This window comes from Phalacrocorax carbo, chromosome 5 (assembly GCF_963921805.1).
Source record: "Phalacrocorax carbo chromosome 5, bPhaCar2.1, whole genome shotgun sequence".
NCBI classification, from domain to species: Eukaryota; Metazoa; Chordata; class Aves; order Suliformes; family Phalacrocoracidae; genus Phalacrocorax; species Phalacrocorax carbo.
In genome coordinates, this window is record NC_087517.1 from 482,342 (window position 1) to 502,566 (window position 20,225).

The following is a 20,225-nucleotide window of genomic DNA, read 5'->3' on the forward strand; positions in this document are numbered from 1 at the left end:
AGGGAATGCTTAAAGTATTAAATATTAAAATTGACAAAAGCGAAACATTAAGTTTTTCTAGGAAGCACCCTTGTTGATTACTTCAGCAAAGACATACACACTGCTCTGTATCTGGGCTTTTGTGGAAATATTTTGCTAGGAGAGGATTTCTTCCCTCTCTCCCTATCCAATACTATTAAACATTTACTGATGTACAAGCAGCAGAGCTGTCCTGTCCTCTTAGAATACACAGGGGACCTTGAAACCCTCTGAGAAGGTTACCGTTTAGCTCCAAGGAAGCAGAGTTGTGTTTTCCGTCATATTCTTGTACTGACAGTTTCCTGCCTGGTTTAGTTTAGCTGAAGTGACTTCCATCCGTTGTAAAGAGATTGCCATGCAAGATCGCTAAAGGCAAACTAAAATGTCAATATTACTCTGAAAAGCTACCGCTGTCACAAAGATTAATTTCTGTGACACAACTGACACGATATAGTGAAATCAAGTATGCTATTTCTATTGGTGGGATCTCATCCTAGTGTGTTTTCAGTACTAGGTCTAACATGTTGGTAGCGTGCTTTCTTCAGTCCGGTTCTGTACTTACCAATAAGCTCCTTATTACGAACATCTAGTGCCATATTCCTCAAGGCAGTTGCCACAGATGAAACAACTCTATCGTTATCCATTCTCAGCAGCTCCACAAGGATTGGTAGTCCTTTTTCTTTTCTTACGGCAGCTCGAATGTATGCTGCGAACTATAGTAAAACTCCAGTTACTCACAAATCTACTACCACATTCGGATTGAAATAATCTTACTAGATTGCAATTCTTAAGTACGTTAGGGGACAGTTTCCAGAGAAAAGATGACATGTTAAACACGTATCTTTCTGTTATTATGAAGGGTTGGCTCTTTGTTGCTTTTGACTCATTCCTCTTACAAAGCGATGTTTAAAAAAAGGTGGTCTAAAAGACAAAATATCATAATAGGTGACAAATTATTGAAAAGGGAACAGGCTTGGGTTGCTTTTTTTTTTTTTAAAAGGCTGATTTTATAATGGTCATAAAATGAAAAAGTCTCAGCTGTTTTTCTACAAGCAAAAGAAGCAATTAACGTTTCTTTTTAATCTCTCTGTAACAAATAGATAACATTAATCAAGTGTTCTCATGTGGTGCTTTTGTAACATATAGTATGCAAGGGCCACAAGCAAGGACATAAGGAAATCAATAACACAAATAATAAAGCAAACACAAATAATTTATTTATGCTGGTCTTATTTTGAAAGTACCTTCCCACCAGAACTCACAGCTAGAAGATGCCAGAAGGTTATTTTGACCTAATATGCACTGGAAGAAAGAATCTTCTGTTTATTTAAAGGAAATGGTACCAATTTCAAGGCCAGTTTCTGTATCGCTCTTCCTGTCTACCATCTTTGTCATTGCTTTTCACTGTGGAAATAACATTACTGCAGCACATAAGGACTAATGATACACACTAGCGCGAAGGGCTCAGATGCGTACAAGAAAAAGCGTTCTTTCCAAACACATTCCAATATCTTGTTAAAAAAAAACAACAACCAAAACCAAACAGCTAAAATACAACAATAGGAGGAAGAGCAGCAGTTCACATACCTTCCAGTTGCCTGCAGAAAGATTCTGGAGAGATCCTGCAGAACCTTCTAGAGTAGCTGGGTTGGAGCTTTCTGCTAGAAGCGTTAGGTATGGCTTTACCACGGATGGGTGCCACAGCATTTCCACCCCTTTAGGAGACTTGGAAAATCCTGGTATAGGGCCAACTCCATCCCACTAAGACATGAACATGTGTTTGTAACGACATGAAACCGCTATATTTTCATTCAACATATGGCAGTTTTTCTTCAAGCTACATACTCCCCCCCATCATTAGCTAAACTGCAGTTGATAGATTTGTAATACAAGGAAAACAGCAAACCTGATCCTCCTGTGAAGTTTTTTTTTTCTTCTTCTTTTTTTTCCCCCAGCAACTTGGCTCTGAATCTTTGCTAGGCGATTCTTTTCCTAACAAGTCATCCAGTTCATTGATTCCTAGCAGACGTGCCTGAGGTACCTCCAGTTCCAAACGGTAAGAAAGGTTTCTCAAGGTACACACGCAGTTTTCCACTGTCTGAAGCCCAACCAGAGACATGTCATGTAATTAGTTACTTTCTTACAGAGCAATAAAGGAAACCAAACAAATTAAGTGGCATTTGGAGCACAAGCACTAAATTCTAATTCTGGTACTTGGGCGTTGCTTTATCTGCTTCTCTGGGAAAACTGCAGTCTCTCTCCTGATATCCTCAACTACGAAAATATTTGTAATGGTAATCTCTACTATAGCGGCTTATTTTTTAGTATTCTGAAAATGAGCACAAGAGCTTATTACTATTTTATTAAAGAATGACTACTTTAACACTGATGAAAATGAAAAGCACAGAACAGGTTATACTGTATTATGCAACAGGATTTGATTGTGCATCGGTAAACTGGGGTTGCGAGGGAAGACCAGCTGAGCTAAGCACATCACAGTGCTAAATTATACTGTATGAACCCCAAAAGATCCTATCAGACATACAGTTCAGCACTACAAATCACTTAGATGAAACGTGCACAGACCTTGCTGTCATAATCTGATGTGTTCACACACGTGTGGATCACGTATAGCAGTGAATCAACCAGCCCTTCACAAGACCTCATCTGCTTCCGGGCTTCTTCACCTGCGGAGCTGAGATTCCTAAAGGGTTGGAGTGATAAAGGAGCATGGTGTATTCACAGACAGGCGTACTACAGTCATTTTATTACATTGTTTGCAGAAGGTTTTTATACAGGTGATTGATAACTGAGAAGTTAAAAGCAAACGCACCATTTTGTGCAGCAACCCACCCCCAATTCTTACAAAATGTAAATATGATTCAAAACTACAATTTCTAGATAGCATTGACTCATTCACAAAAGCGGCCGTAATTACAGCCCCCTTGTCACAGACCTTTCTGTTCCAAGCCCACTCTGTTGCACAAGCCCAAGGCTATGGTCTGTATGGGCTCTAGAATAGATTGCTAAGCTCATCTGTGTTAGAAATACCCTTTGTTGCTTCTTTTTGAAACTGGATCCATCCCGTGATCTGCTCTGTGGTGCAGCCAAGTTTGTAACGGTGCTGCACAGACAGAAGTATAAGTGTATAAGTTAGGGTGTAGGGAAAGGAAAAGGCTGCACTGTGCTTTAGAGTAAGCAGCAAAGGATGCGGGCAAAGCTTACACTGGCACTGGATGCGCATTGAAAATGGTACTGCTGCTACAAAGATGCCACCGTGCCTGTCCAGAGGTGCTTTTTCTCTAGACATCATGTTTGCACTACTGTGCTAGCCAACCCCATGTTCAAAAGCAGTGTAAAACTCATCATCTGGAAAAACAACCCAATCAACAACAACAACAAAGTTGTTTATGAAAATGTTCTGCAGTTTAGAAGGGCTACCAGCAAATAAAAAGCAATTCCAGTCCTGTTTAGACATCAGGGTAAGGCCACTGTGTTTAATGAAACACAATTTGAAATCTAATAGATTAAAAGTATGAAGAAGCCTACAAACGGAACAGAAATAGCTCATATATTACCCCTGGCCCTTGAACTCTCCTTTGTTTTTGCTTATTATTTTGAATACTTTTTTTTCTTCTCACTGTTGTTTGAGAAATCCACAAAGGCAATACTCAAACAGTTCTTTACTGATATGTATGCATATGCAAACATAATTATTTAAATGTATACAACACAAAAAAAAAATCACCAAATGCACAATTTTTTTTCCTAAATAATATTCATCAGGCCTACACACAATACATAAATTGCAGTAATTAATAGGGGAACAGTGTGATGATGGTAAATTATAAAACAAGCAAACAAAAACCAACCAGAATTTAACCACTAGCTGTAATAGTTAGCATCTCCTAGTGACTAACTTTATGCTTTCAATATTTTTCTAATACGGAAAGAAACCCTAAATGCAAAAGCCGCCTACATGATAGAACTATACGTTATTTATAGAACAACAAATCTTTGTTGTAAAAATTACATTATAAAACAGACCTGTTGGATAACATGATTACTCTGTAAAAGGGAGTCTTCTAGAACAGAAGATTACCTTAGGCATCCTGTAGTATTGCGTAGAACTAGGGAAGTCTGAAATTTAATTTTATGATCATCATCAAAGGAAGAACTGTTCCATCCAGAGTGTGGCACTATCACAGTGTTTGTTAGTGTTGACAGAGCATCTCTAATGATTGTCATCTTTACTGCGTCGCATGAAGACAAGTTCCAGAGAACCCCTTAAGAAAAGATTTCCATTGCAGTAAAGTCGGAAAAGACTCGGCAAACAAATATAAAGCAACATTAACAACTTAAAAGACGTCACTTTGAACAGGAGAAAGACAATTTACCTATGCAAAACCGAAAGAAGTATAATTAGTCTGCAATGTAACTTTAATATGATTCCAACATCATTGGTCAATAGTGGTCAAAGCGGCCATTAAAAGATGCACTTTACAGACCGAAGGAAATATTTCTAAATTCAGGTTACAGTGGTTCAGCAGCCTGCACTCTAGCTGTCTGGCTGCGGCGTAAGCTCTTGGATGAAAGAGTGGGAGTGCGAGATGATGATCAGAATAACCCTAACAGATCGGCAGATAGGTCTCCCACAATACTGACAAGGAAAATATGCGTGTCAGTGAGTAAATACTCTTCTCTTTTCCAAAGGAAAAATCCTCAGCAGAAACACATGCAGACTGACATGAGATGTTGCCTCGTTCCTTTCTTTCCTGAGGTACAGCTCCTTCTGCTACCTGAGAGGAGGGGGGAAGTCCCCACTGCACCACAGGAGCCTAGAGGAATACTCCCTACAAGCACACAAACTCCCTTCATTTGCAAAACACCTTTCCATCTTCCTGAAACGTGTGCCTCGGAGCTCACTTATCTCCCTCGTGCTACTATCTTTCTTAGGTATCTAAAGATCGATCCTATTCTGACTACCTGTACTAGGAAGAAAAATCTGTCTTTTTTCATAGTATGCCAGGCAACAGGCCAAACCAGTGCAAGCTGGTATAAACACACCACAGCAGACACTTCTGTTCCCACAGAGGTTACTAACGGATTTGCCAGATTAATCCAGCACAAAACTTCATAGAAAACAAAAAATGGAAGTCGTAGTCATTTACTGTTAACCAGAGTTTCACTGATGTCTGTCATCTATATGCACATTGGTAGGCGTGCAGGCGCAGCCACTGCAGCTGGAATGGAGCGGGGAACCAGTGACGCTGCTTCCCGAGCGTGCCTGGCAGGAATGGCACCCAACACTACTAGCTGGTTCCTCTCCGAGAGAATTCCCATGTAGAAGGAAAGGTGCAAATATTTACATGAAAAGAAAAAATCTCTCTGAAGAAAGCAGCTGCTGGTAGCCTCCTTATAATACCTGTTCATACAGGCTATGCTTTGTACTTTGGACAACAGTACAGCCTGCAGTGGAAGGGCAGCTAAAACCAGGCAGCTATGTCTCAGAAACAAAAATGCTCCTTAGAGATCCCATTGATGCTGCATGCCCTCTGTGAGTGTGCAGCCTGATCCCTAGCGGTATTTTCATTTGTTGCCTCGTTAGTTCTAGCCAGGCAGCAGTCTGAGACAGGAAGGCATATTTATCAGAAGAGATAAGTCATTTTTCTGAACTCTTCATCCTAGTCAAATAAAGGCACGAACATCTGACCTCTAAAGGGTGAGTCTTCAACAGCCCTGTAAGAAAGGGGTTTGGGAGAGGGAAGAAACAGATCATTATCCTGATTTAGATGAAACTTGGAGATTAAAGTTATAAACTACTTCTTGAAAAGGAACATGGAAGAGATTTGTCAATATTCTTAAGAGAGAGGTTGTTTACATTGGAAAACTCTACAACTTTGCAGGCAGAAGTTAACAGCTAAAGAAAGGTCACAGGAGTACAAGAGCAAAAATGAAGGAGAACCCAAAGCTATGGACATCATGGCTGAAGGATCATCAGCACTTCGCAAACATGAGGTCTCGGGGAAAAAAATTCTGGAAAAAATGACAAAGAAGGTAGATTGGCAGATGGGTGGGAGCCATTAAAAGAGTTTTCAGTAAAGGTCCCAAGTGTGTGACATGATATGATTCTAGATCAGGCAGAACCTGGAAAGCCAGTACCCTGAAAGAAGGAATGCAAGATGAACAATGCGGGGGTGGGGATACAGTTTTGGGTGGGTTTTTTTATCCCCAATGATAAACATGGGAAGAATGGCCTGCACCGATATTACTGCCTTCTTGTTTTGGGTGCCTGGGATATTAGATACTGAAGTGCAGAGCTGAACATACAAAAGCTAACGCAAAAACACTACAAAAACGTTCTTCCTGGAAACTATAGCAAGAAGGCTAGAGTATTTTTACATTCACCTATTAGCCTAATGAAACGGCTAGCCCTCTTTTATCCTCCGGCAGAACTCTAAGAGTTCCCTACCCTGCAGAGTCTTCTTATGTGACATGCAGATACAGAAGTATGAGATGTGACAAATTATCAGCAGAGCTGTATATGGAAGTAAAATGCTAAACATGGCATTTAATAATCTTTTTCATCATGAAACACAGCTTAAAGTTCATCTAAATTCTCAGCAGGTACTCATCTTACTCTAAATATTTTCCTCACCATACAGTATTTTACTAATTGTAAAGTATAGCTGTGTACACTCAGCAAAAAATATTAAACAGCATTCATACGATAGCCCAGTAAAATTGCTACTATAAACCACACAATTTTCAGTTTGACTAGATCTGGAACGTTTAGTTGCCTCAGAAATAAATTATGGGGGGACAAGACAGTAAATGTTAAAAGAGTTAACAAAACCAAAAATTTGTGACAGCAGAAGTTTTTACTATAGCCACGCAAAAATAGGAAAGAAAAACCTTTGCATGAAACATTCTCTTTTTCTCTTCAGTAAAACAATTAAGAGGGGCTCCGCATGGGGATATATATGTGAGGAGATTTATGACTGTCTTGATTTCTAGTTATGACACAGGCAGCCAAAGTACTTAACGTGTCATACAGTGGTTCCTGGAGATTCTTAGCTCTGTGGCTTAGCTCACACACGAAGGTTGCTTGAGTATTTGGATGCAGATTATGGTTGCTAACTTGGCTGTGCTTGAATAACACCACTTTCTTCAGCAGCTCTCCTACCTCGGAGACATCGACTTCTTGGCCATTAGGCAAAGATTGTACAATGAACTCTCCTAAGAGCCAAAGCACCCTCACAAACCTTGCTAGTCATGTAAGAGTTTTCTGAATACAATTAAACTACATACAAAACATCTCCTAGCTATCCTACAGTGGTCAATAGCAACGGATCATGCACACACTGGAGGGATCGTACAGGACCATGCAGCAGTTGGATATAAGAATTCAGTAGAACAGCAGCCTGGGGAGTCTCAGCTGATGCAGCTAAAGACACCATTGCAAGGACTCTTGCAATAGAGCCTCCTGTCACCATCTGCAAGTGACAAACCATTGCGTTCAAGTAATCTGCTCTCCGGGTGTTACTGTATGCCAAGACCCACAAAAGCTAGGGTTTGGGGTTTTTGTTTTAAAAACACACTGTCTGTGAGTATCCATGCAGTAAGCAAATGGTGTACCACACCTGTGCCGTTTGCTTCTTGTTCCTCTTAGCTGTCCCACTGACACTGCATGAACAGCAGCCTGCTGTGACTCTCACTCCTTCCTCTGTCTGCTACATCTTGCCATCAACCACCTCTTCACACCTGATCCAGGGTTCTGAAAACGGACTGGATATGCAACCAAGGACAAGTAAACCAAACCCACTGTCTGTTTCAACAGAAACTTTTGAAGATTTCAAAGAATACATGCCCAGATACTTCCTTTTTAATTATTCCTCACACCACCTGTTTATTATACACATCTTGGTGTTCAGGTATCCTCTTCCCAGAGTTTCCGATCCTCACCAAATGATGACAGAAATCTGATTTTTCCCCTTCCCAACTCCAGGCTCTTAAATCTAATTTTTCCAGCCTTGCACAAGATGGTAAACCTCCAACTCATACTTGCTAGATTTGTTTCTCCTGCTCTCCTCTCCTTCTGTGCTCTCAATATCTAATGCACAGGAGCAATCCCGTATTCTCCAACGCAAGAAGCACTTGCTTTTACCAGTAAGAGTTTACCTCCTTACAGAAATGAATGGGTTTCTGGCACCTCTGAAGGAACTGCCCCATCGAGAGTCACGAGTCAGCAGGCAGGAATAGGTGCGTACGCACAGAACACCGCTGCAGCGGAACACAGCCCTTCTGGCCACACAACAGTTCTTCCAGAACCGTTACCTCACCTGTTCAATGTCCCCGGTATTTTTAGACTTCCTGTGTGACAGAACACCTGCTTAATTTTTTTGCTTACATCTGGACTTCTTACTTGTACCCACGGTCTGGTTACTTGTTAAATCACCTGCAATTTCACAGACATCTTCCCTCTGTGAAAATTTTACATTTCCTTCCAGTAGTTTGCTTTTTGCTGTTTACAAATGAATTTATTATTTTGTTCTATCTCATTCACAATCTGATAATCCTGAGGAACTAAAGAGGGAAAATCTACAGCAATGGATATTTCACATGTTAAAGTGTTCAGAGATTCCTGATACTTTTAGTACCCTCACAGACCCATTTTAGAGCCATTATTTATGACTTTTAACTCCAGCTGCTGTACAGCAAGACATCCAGTAACAAAAGTGAATTGCTTACAAACTGGGAAATAATAATTTTTTTAAAAAAAACCAAAAGTACACTTCAAAGTTGTTGTGTAAGATTTTTTTCTAAAAATTTTGAGTGATTCTCAAAATTGTTTATGGCTTCACCAAACTTTGTCTTGCATTACATTTACACACTCAAAATGAGCTGAAGTTTACTTATTCTTCAGTTTTACCAGTTTGATCATAGAAACATTAATGTTGGAGAAGAACTCCAAGATCAAGGTCGACTGTCAATCACATAAAGCAAGCTATTTCACATACATATCGATTTCATACCATAAATCTGTGACTGTATGCCCTCGCTAAAAATACTTCAGGTGTAATTAACAGTGAGAAATCAAAATGCTTCACTGGCCTATAGCTTTAAGTTTTTGAAACCATATTTTATGCCATTTGACATACCACGTGCCCAGGCATTGCTGGACAATGCAAGTTAGCGCCAGCAGCATTCGCTAGACCCAAAAGGGACCCTGCCTTGCCTTCAGAGGAACACTAACTCAGATCCTTGCTAAGAAACTGTAAGAGAACAGCCAGCAGCATCTCTTTTTCATTGTGGGCACAACAGCACAGACTGAAAAGACTAGCTAGAGGACCTCCCTAAGCTCGATCCCTCCAAGAAACCTGTTAGACTTTCACAAATACTAACTTGCCCAGGAGGATCAGCCTGGGAGTGTTTGAAGAGCAAACTGCTAGAGTTCCACTCAGCAAGTATGTCAGAACTTGCCCAGAAGCTGGACTCTCACGGAGGTAGCTTGATGAAATGATGAATGATTTATTACTCCTGCGTTCATTATGTGAAGGCAAAAGCTCTCACCACCACACTCCACTTCTGAACTGGGAGAAGTCTTCAGCTCTTTATTTCACAAAGTAGAACTGTGTATTACACAGCCTTTAGTCTTCATGTTAAAAAATTGAGAATAGCATCTGATTATTTGTAGAGTGCTTATTTCAAGATAATTACAACCAAATTTAGTGCTTAATAGAAAGAAACGCTGATGCCAAAGGTAGTAATAATTTGGGAAGTTGCCATTCAAAGATAAGGAAAACGGTGGTAGGAGCTGATACAATGCTGTACTAAAGTAAGGTCTAAGAGACTTCGGGGACTGAAGTATAATTTTCTGTGTCATTTAAATAACAGCTCCTGTTTATTCCTCGTTGTGGAGGTACACTTGAAAATAAGTATTTAACTGTTACAGAATCATCTGCCAAGGTCCAAAGAGACAGTTTGAAACCATAGGCAGAGGATGAATTTTCAAAACTTATTTTTCAACAGCTTTTAGCTGCAGCTTCCATCATTCTGGGAGACTGGTGAACACTACGTTCACAAACAACTCTGCCTAGCAAGGGGAGTGCTAAGTCCAGGTACCTACCTAAGCAGATCTCTGTGGTCCCTAGTATCTCTGGGTTTGGGAGGAGAGGAACTTCTGCTTGCTACTCAGGGTACGCTTGAGTTCGTGTGTAATTCAACTGATTGCTTCAGCTGGCCTTGGGTTTCTTGCCTAGTCTGTGAGTGTACTATAAAATACAGCAGAAAAATCACAAACCACTCTTAGTGCCTGACATTGCCTAGAGGTGAGGAAAACCTGACAAGACAAGGCTAAAGTTCAAAAGATACCAGCATTACCAAGTGTGGACAATTCGTAATGGAGGAAGGAAATCAGCAGGGACAGCACCAGGGCGGAGGGGGGCGGGAATTATCAGCAAGCTTTGCAGCAGAGTTTAAAACGTCATATAAAAATCTTCTGTAGTTCTAATAAAAATAGGGACATCTTTTTGGATCAGGGATTGCCTGCCCTATTTTTGGCTGAAATTCTGACCCTTACAGCTCTCAGAGACAACCATGCTAAAACAACATTTCTGTGAGTGTTGTCCAAAATAATTCTACTCAGGAAATTAAAGTAAGTAGCATGATAAAGCTGAGAGCCTTACCTACATGAAAATTTGCAGTTGCTATCACTGACAAAACTGCTTTGGTATTAGCAATGGTTGGACATTTCTGTCATAAAATCTGTTTTAGACAGGACAGAGAATTTACCTTGATGTTTGCATCTGAAGTGACAAGGAACACACATCTTCAACAAACACAAATCCCCATCTCCAAAGTTTTAGCCAGTCACTTAAATTGATTAAATCATAAGAATAAAAATTAGGACAACACTTAAGGAATGTGTCTGCCTCCTCAAAAACAAAGAAACTTACCACGTCATGTTTAATATTACCTAGTATAGCAAAATACCTAGATTTCTGGCTCTTGAATGAAATATTCTAGCATAAATATTAAAAAATTATAAAAACGTATCCCTGATTTAACTGTAGATAAAATGCTTTTAAATAGCTGACGTGTACGTAGAATATACAATACAAGCACTCATATCAAGCTGTGCAAGCCACTTCGATGAGCCAGAATATGTTTTCCTCTAAAGAAGCTGAATGGGAGAGAAAAAAAATAGTTCAAGATCCTGTGGGAAGATGAAAGCAGAATGAAGATGCTCAACACGTTGTTCAGAGATACAATTTAAGTTTAAAGATGTAGATCTACATCTTCTATAAGACGGGGTCCCAGCAAAGTCACTGTAAGAATCCTAATAGCTTTAATAAAAGCGTCTTGATGGAAAGTGTATAGGTGCATGCGCTAGTCTTAAAACTGGCAAACTTTAGGGACTATACATTGGAGTACTGACAGAGCCAGGCAAGCCCTTTACGTTCGCTAACAGAAGTTACTCACCAAGGGTACTTCAGAGCTCACTCTTGTGTTTCTCCTACCCTGAAACAATTTTTTAGAACTGATGCAGCATCACAAATCAGGGTGTCAGGCAAACATTTGTCACGCAGGCTGACATTTTTGGGGGTTGTTTTGGTGTGGTGTGCCCATCCGTGTCGCCCCCCCTCCAAGGATTCAAAAAGTATTTAGAGAACAATGGAGAAAAGGATTCTTCTCAAGGAAATTACTATTAAAAGGAAAAAGGACAAGACTCTGGAGTAACACAGTCCTCTTTTCAGTCTTTACTTGGAACATATCCAGAGGTTCAAAGATCTGTGATGAGGAAACGTCTGCCAGTTAGGTCCAGAGATCAAACTCCACATGCCAGCTATGCCACTCCCTGCAATACCGGCAGGCACTAACTGCTGATCTGGCTGTATACCAAGAAGACAACTTGGGTGAACTTCTGTGAGGATGACGACATAAGCTTGAACTAACTCTGACAATGTACCAAAAAATTATGTAGAAACAAAAAGAGATCTCCAGACCTAGGCAGCAAGAGAGCCCAGGCTGTGCTGACTGCAGCGCAGAAACATCACCAGACAGCATAAACCAGTGCGTGCCCCTCGTGCCCCCTGCCAGGGAACAGGGCTCTTGTACACAGTCAGGAAGGCCCCAGGGATATTTCTGCTGCCCGCTGCCGAAGCCATTCTGGAACGTGAAACACAGGAGCCTCCGGAAAGCACCGGTGCTGAAACCAGTGAAATGTGTTACAGCCCTTCTAAGGGGTCTTCGACTGCAGAGCATGGGACAGCAAGGCTGCCATGGGTCAGCAGTGATGGGAGCTGCATGAGCCGAGCAAGCTCAGTGAAATTATCCTCTTCCAATGCATTCCATTTTAAAGACTTTTTTTTTAAAAAAGTATTACTTCATTTTCATAAAATTATTACAAAAAGTGATTTAGCACAGTTTACTTTCCAAATAATCTACAGCCATTCAAAAGATGATTTGCTTCCCTCTTAAAACGCTCTTGTGGTTTCGCCATGACACTTTCTGTATTTAATGTCACTTTCTATTCAGTATCCATGTCTTTGTATCTCTGCATTTGAATCTTGGCATTTGAGTCACTGTTAATTAGTTATAGACCCCAGTACTCCTACTGTTTTCTAACTCCTCTGAAGCACGTTTGTGCAGTTAAACCCTCCCCCAGTGTGCTAGTGTTTCAGATTTAGCATAGTTAATCTTCAGGGCATGTTCCCAAACAATTTCTGAGGCTAAAAGATTGCTTTTGACTAAATAATTCCTCAGAAATTTTTATCTAAACAAATTAATGTGAAAAATATCTATATAGATTGCAAGAAGCTTGTTATTCTAATTTCACTTATGTGGGATAATAAAGTTTTCCCCTATCTAACTGCATATTAAAGTGAACTGGATGAGTTTCCCTTGCCATGACACCAGATATACCCGTTATCTTTCACAGGCAATTGATACTGCTAGTAATGAAAGTATAATTCATGTAGTAAGGAAGAAAGACCATCCTCAGGAAAAAGAAAAGTATTGTACTTCATTAAGAAATGTTACACTGGAAAATCCATTTTATGAGAAAAATCATGAATAAACTTCAGCAGTAATGAAAAGTGCCAATTTTAAACTAGAAATCAGACACACAAGTGTTTCTAGTGGTGTAGATTGATTCCAATTTCTCTGTACTTACATTATCTTAATCCGGAACATAGTAAACTGGGTGGGGTTTGTTAGTTTAGTTCTCACATAGGTGGAGGAGTTTTTTAATTATTAAACAAATAATCACTGGATCTTTTCCACTTGTTTTCTTTATATTGCTGTTTATAGAAAGCATTAGAAAATCCCTAAGCTCTGGAAATCCGCTGTGGATTCTTCTCAAGCATTCCGCGTTGGTCTAACTCTAAAAGAACTCAGTGCCTCTGACTTAACCAGAAGACAATTAAGTCACAACTTCCCGTTTTGTTGTAGCTGACTAAAAAAATGGAAAGTATGTGTGTTAAAAAGTAAGAGTCACTTTTTCTGAAGCAGTAATCTTTAATTATAATTCAAATTCAATTTGAAAAACCTTTTTACCTAGAGATGATGTGTTATATATATTTTTGAAAGGTAACAGTGTATGTTTTGGGGTTTTGTTTCGGGGTTTTTTTTGTTTTGGTTTTGTGTTGTTGTTTTTTTTTAAATAGTGACTAAATGCCTTCTATAATTAAGATTTTGACTTTGGCTTTGTCTGTGGAACCATCTCTACCATGTTAAAAGCACAAGCAATTTAGATGCATAAAACATGAATTTTGTAGAGCAGAAAAGGCAAGCTAATGTGTAATTCTAGTTTTAAGTATTCCATTCACATAACTTCTTGAGGGAAAAATTGTATCCTTCTACAGAGAACATGAAAGCTGCAGGTTATCTTAATGCTTGCTTATGTGGAAAATACTTAAGGAAAATCGCCTGCATATGATACATTCTGTAGAGAGTCCTTTCTCTACTTAATAGCTTTTCTAAGCAAGGAAATAACTTGGAGATGCTCCCAGTATGACACTTCTGATACTTCTAACTTGTGCATTGCTGTGCAGCTTTGCTTAGCAGGTAAGTAGTTAAGCTTTGTGGCTTAACAAAATCAGAAGAGGGAGCTAGTAAAACCTGAAAGAGGAACTGCTTTAAGAAAGTGAAAACTGCTTTTTACTACCCTCTCACATTTTTCAATTCCATAAAACCTTCACAGACAGATCACTCCCATATTAAGAAAAAGAGATAGCAGATGTGTGCAGTAGCCAACAAATCCACCTTGTTTTGGTAGAAATGGAGTTCCTTTGTGCTTTAGAACTGCAAATCATTTACTATTTCTGCACCAAGTGCCAAGTAGGTTCATGGGTTATAAGCTAAATCTGCTGCCGCAAGCTCAAGAGACTAGGAGTGCGTACACAGCCAGTTGCCACGACTGCCAGCAGGCTGGGCACTGAGATGCTTCTGTAGTTTGCATACCTGCAGTTTTCTGTCTGTACTTTAACACACATTTACATAGTTTGGGTCCATCTTACAAATTCTGCAAGATCTTACTTACAACTGTTGTCAGCACATGATAAAAATGCAAGTAATGCAACAAATGCTAGGAGTCAATAAAGGAATACCTACCCAAGCTGTGCATGTGGGAGAATCATAACAGGGAAAATTTACCCTAAGAGGAGCTTTAGTGCAGCTACCTCAAGATTCACATCTCCCCGTGAATTGCACTTCTGTGCTAATAGTTTAACCGTCAGTAATCAAAATCAGTGATTTTGTATTCACAAAAAATACCAACGCACAAACAAAAATCCAGTCAATATACGCAATTCTGGTCTTGTCCACTTCAGAAAAATAATATACATATCATGGTTCTCTGCTTGTTTCTATTCAAAACTTACCTGTTACAAGCTCTTTTACTTCAGCATCAACAGATTTTCTCAACAATCGTAAAAGGGCAGGTATCCCACCAACATTCTTCATGGCTATTTTGTTTTCGTCAGTAGACTTTCCGTAAACAAGGTTTCTCAGTGCGCCACAAGCGTTCTTCTGAACTTCCAGGACTCTGTGATCCAAAAGATCAACCAGGTGCTTGATTCCTCCAAGCCTACATACCTAGAAAAAGGAATGTTGGGAACATCAGCACCCATTGATTTCACCCATTTCACTCTACAGGTTTTGTTTTTACAAAAACAGTACATTCCATTCTACTTCAGGAAGAAATATTCTTGGTAAATCTTAATAACTTGGTTGTTACACCATACTGAGAATTCATGTGAACCACTCACATCCTTGCTGAAAGGCCAATGGACATTTTCAGTCATTTTCTGTGCTCAGAGAAGAATTGGTACTGCTAAAGTTTTGTTTCACAGTAATGCAGTTTTTAAAGTCATTTCCTATACGTCAGGATATTTTTAAGGGATTATTAGAAATAAGAAGTTGCACAGATTTAAATGCCAACTTTTACACTTAGCTACACACACCCAAATCAGTTCAAATTCATATATAACTACTGGCACATCTGAAGTTCTTTTTAAAAGGAAGGTCTACTCTGCAGAAGTTTCATAAAACAAAAAGGAAATTTATATTTGCTTTAAGCAGGTTAGTTGTATTTATTCTTTGTCATACATTTTTTTAAAATTAACGTTGCTTTGAGATTTCATTTCCATGTAGTACTTTTCTTTGTTCAAAATAACTTACAGAAATGATAAAATGTTAACTTTAAATTAAAAATCACCACCTTACAACAGCCAAATCGAAGAGGCTTGAGGAAAACCAACTGAAATGCAGGGTCTGTGACCAACACCAAATGTGATTTTTGCCTGTCAAATCACCCCTTAAGTAGAATAAGAGAAATAAAATGAAAGATGTTGGCTTGGAAATTTTTTTTAGATGTCCGTTTAAAATGTGTATTTTTCAAAAAGAAACCTCTATTTACACACCTAGATATGTAAATTATAAATCCAGGGGATGGAAAGTTTGGCGTTGATCAATTACACAAGTCACTGCTGTGCCAAAAGCCACCAGGAATCTGTATCTAAAGGCATTCAATGGACTTTAAGCTTAAAGCTATTCACCTGGCAAGATTTCTGTAGCTAGGAAATGAACATTACCTCACAGATTACTTATTTGATACAGTCTACATTTGAAAGCATATTCTGCAGGATGCTATTTCAAAAAAATAAAATTTAGAGAGTTGCTCTTTTTCAAGACAAGTAATTCTTATTTCTGCTCTAATTTATGTTTCTGTTCTGTTTCTAAATAATGAATCAACTATTCATAATTTTCAGTTAAATCTCCCTGTCGTGTGCCAACACAGCACATCAAACACTACTTCTACACTACACATCCACAGTACAGGTACAAGTTATGACTGACAAAATAGCTTTATCATTTTTTCAATCTGCTCTCAAAACTTGATGAGATACAGTTTTTGTGTATATAATTCAAAACAAAAATGGACTAGAAATCCATCCTTAAGATATGTATTTTGTTGAGTCATTAAGTATTTTAAAACTTAGCAGCTGTTGTCAGTTTGAACAGGCATTTAAATTTCTAAATTAAAAAAATCAGAATTCTTGTAAAATGATACATTAATGAAGTAATATATCAGCATTGTATGTATTCACAGATATTCATTACATGGAAGTGTAATTTATTCATTCTGTGTAGTTTCATAGCTCACTGAAATGGTAAAGGCTCCCCCCCAACAATAAGCAGTTTCTTACGCTTACCTTCAGGTTTTAGCGATGCAAGCATTCTAATTCATTTTGCTAGGTTTTTAATATCCTTAGTAGTCTAGTAAATTAATCTGGTCTTTACCACAGCAATAAAACAATAAATTTAAATAATGAATGAAAATACAAAAGCAGACCTCAAATAAGGCTTTACTGAATTTGGCACTAAAGTAATTACAATCCTTTCTGATTCCCAACAGGTTCTTGTGCTGGCCTCTGCTTTGAAGGGAACATGAACTGCAACTTTCCCATTGCCACAGGTACCATCATGCTTTCGGAACACGCTGATCCCAACCCACCATCCCGACTCGAGGGATAGCTTCTTTTTAAGTGACTGAAACCCTCACCGGGAACCACTGACGTAAGGCTCGCTTTCCCCAGAGCACGGGAATATTCTCTTCTCCTAGAAGCCAGATAATCACATTTGTTCTGTCGTAGTATTCTAAGAATTTCTAACAGCTGATTATTTCCATTCAAAAGAAATAACTGTCAGTACATGTATCCTCTCTGTTTGAAAAGGAGAAATTTTCTGTTCCAAAATTCCCCACGCTAAGAGGAAGGCAGGCTGCATTTATAGATGTGTCTCTGCCTACTGTAACTCATCTTCTAAATCAAAAAGATGACCTTTTTCTTTGGATAAGGTTTTATGAGCTTGATTATATGGTATAATATGTCTATAATACTTTATACCTGAACTGATTTAAAAACACATCGAATATTTCTAATGGTAAGTAGGGTAAGCAATCGAGACACCACTTCATACATGACATACAAGTTAACACCGCATTCAAATTCTGCTTAAACTTTGGTGTATTTCTTTTAGGTTTGTGTACTTTTGAAAAAATTAAAGTAGACATTCCACAATTTATAAAACAAATTCTGTAATAATGAAAATGGAGACAGTGAAGAAACACAAGATCTCCTACAGATGGAACATGTGCAGACAAATAATACCCCAAGAATGCCTAAATAAGCCATCATATCCCTTATAAAATAGCAAGACTGCCTTATAAATCTGTCTACATCTGATTATCACTGCGATCCTTACCGGAACATCAAAACCACCACCATCTTTTCATCTGCCTTCCAGCAACAGTGAATTATGTTGGGCTATATTCTTATAAATGTTGCACCAATGTTTTATTAACATAAATAAGATTTATGCTGAAAATAACAGGTAACACACACATATGATATGAAAGAAAAAGCAAAATCCTTCAGATCAATAGCTCGGAGCTGCTCTGCAAAAAGGGCAGGTCTCCAAATGCAAACAGTTTCTAGAAATTTCAATAACAACCTGAATTTTCACTCAGATGTATCCTTCCTCCACATCATATTGGCATAAATACTATCCCCTATATATTTCTAGGGTTGGATTTCTTTCCTTTGATTGACAGCTCACTCATTCCCTACGAGGCCTTAAAGCATCTTGATAAAAGCCAGCAGAAAGCCTTCCAGAATTCTTGTTTTCCTTAGTCTCCAACCATCAACAGGTTACACAAAACCAGGCTCTGGTAAACATACTTTATAGTTCCGTTAGATTACACAACTTGAACGTAAAATATTTTCATATAATTTCCAAGCAGCCTCTTATGACAGGAAAAAGCCTCTGTGTGTGTAATTACACACAGCGAGGTACCTCAGTATCGTCACACATCTGGTACAAACAGAAACACGAAAGGGTCCGAAATATTGCGTTGCGATGAGAAAACCACAAAAAGAGGCGAGAGATCTAGTTTTGTTTTATAGTTTCCCCAGGAACAGAAACGCATGCAGTACAGTACCTCTGTTTTCACTTTGTTATCCCCGAAGCACAGGTGCTGAAGGTAGGCAGCTGCATTCGCCTGAACTGATGGGAACTGGTGTTGGAGCATGTGAATGACTTCAGGCAGTTCTGGATCTCGCCAAGCAAACTCCCTTCATTAGATCAACACATTCAGGAGAAGGCATTAGTTATAAACGTATGGTTATTTACCAAGTAGAACTACTAGAGCATCTTAAGTGTTTTTCAACAATGCTGATTTTGTTCTGGAGTACAGCACTAGGAGGAAAAACGGGTGTATTACAAAAACTAGGAGTCACACCGCCTTTTAGCCTTCCCATTGGAAAAGGACGCTTTGTATCCTGTGTTCTTCAGTTAGCTTGGTTGCTGATCACAAATAAATATGTACATGAAAATTATACCTACTCAAACACTGCAACCTACATGAAATTTCCCAAAACTTAAATATAGAATGCAACAGACGCCTACTTAATGATGCTGCTCACGGGTGTCTCTTCCACAATTTTCTTCTCAGCGCTCAACATTCTGCCTAGTCTGAAGTCAATTATACTTCAACAAAAGCTGTGCAGCCTGAAGTTTCATCGTCACGATCAGATGCAAGAAGCTTGCATAATTGGAGTTATTCAGGGATTGTAAACTTAACATCATCAAAATTAAATTGCCTTCATTAAACGAATGACTTTGCACAGACAAATCCTGGAACAGTCATTAAACATATCCATGCCCAATTCACAGATTTAGAAATATGCTCATTAGTATTTGCTGGGCCACCTTCCTTCTGTAAAGGAAGATTGAGAAGAAAGGAAAAAAAAGTAGTATCTAAGTTTTCCCATGCTCAGAAATCTAAGTAAATTAAAAAAATATAGGATGTTCCAAGAGCAGTATTTGGGGAGCTAGCCAAAGGCTAACGCTAGCCTGGCCAGTTGGGCCTCCCCAGCATTCCCAGCCACCACAATGGGAAAGCTGAGTTATGTGCCCACTTGAACTGCTCAAAAACTTGAGGTTTATTTCTCCATGCTAATGATAAAATGACCTTAGGGAAAACTGTCTTTCTAATAAAGCCAGTAGTTTTCTGAATGCTCCCTCGCTCATTCTAGAGTCACGCTTTCAAACAGCCCAGTCTGAGGCTATTGCAACACACTGCCCTAAGCTCTACCGTAGCTGCCAGCCATCTTTTTTCAAGGTTTGCTTGGCGCCCTGATGTTTCCATATGAAAGGCTCCTGAGGCACCACTGGGGTGCACGTCCTCCAGTATGAGGTGCTCTGCTTTCAGTTCTTTCTAAGCCAGCAGAGCATGTGAAGTCCTTTCACGACCACAGCGTGTCTAGAAGCTGCGTCAATGAACTGGCAACCTGAGGACAGACTGGAATTTCCAGCGGTTATACATGCCCACACTGAAGACAAATAGTACCATAAGTTCCTCCAAGCTTTGCATGGACTGGGTTTTGATACTCCCATTTTAAAATACAAGGTTTTAATAAATAGTGTCTCTAATAAACTATAATGATAGTGTTACACTTGTCACATGCCCACACTGCGAACATATATTTGCAACATCAAACTAGTAACTATTTTAAAAATACGAATGTGTATTTGCTTTCAAAATGGTGCATCTACATATAATTATTAAACTTATGTTGTTTTGAAATTTAAACAGGCTGATCATGAAAAATTAATTCAAGTAAATTAGGTATGTACTTTCT

General features: G+C 39.0%; 1 protein-coding gene across 7 annotated transcripts in view; it reads right to left on the reverse strand.

The window, feature by feature from the left end:
* PKP4 (plakophilin 4) overlaps nt 1–20,225 on the reverse strand; it is a 96,641-nt gene that overhangs the window by 9,611 nt on the left and 66,805 nt on the right. For 5 of the 7 annotated variants that reach the window (XM_064450900.1, XM_064450902.1, XM_064450897.1 and 2 more), the window contains 7 exons: nt 18,524–18,656; nt 14,904–15,117; nt 4,121–4,304; nt 2,605–2,722; nt 1,925–2,116; nt 1,606–1,779; nt 581–731 (listed from right to left, as the gene is read on the reverse strand). In XM_064450900.1, the coding sequence (XP_064306970.1) occupies nt 581–731; nt 1,606–1,779; nt 1,925–2,116; nt 2,605–2,722; nt 4,121–4,304; nt 14,904–15,117; nt 18,524–18,656 (1,166 nt within the window). The remainder of the gene's footprint in view (nt 1–580; nt 732–1,605; nt 1,780–1,924; nt 2,117–2,604; nt 2,723–4,120; nt 4,305–14,903; nt 15,118–18,523; nt 18,657–20,225) is intronic. The other 2 variants (XM_064450901.1, XM_064450899.1) reach the window with 1 other exon arrangement.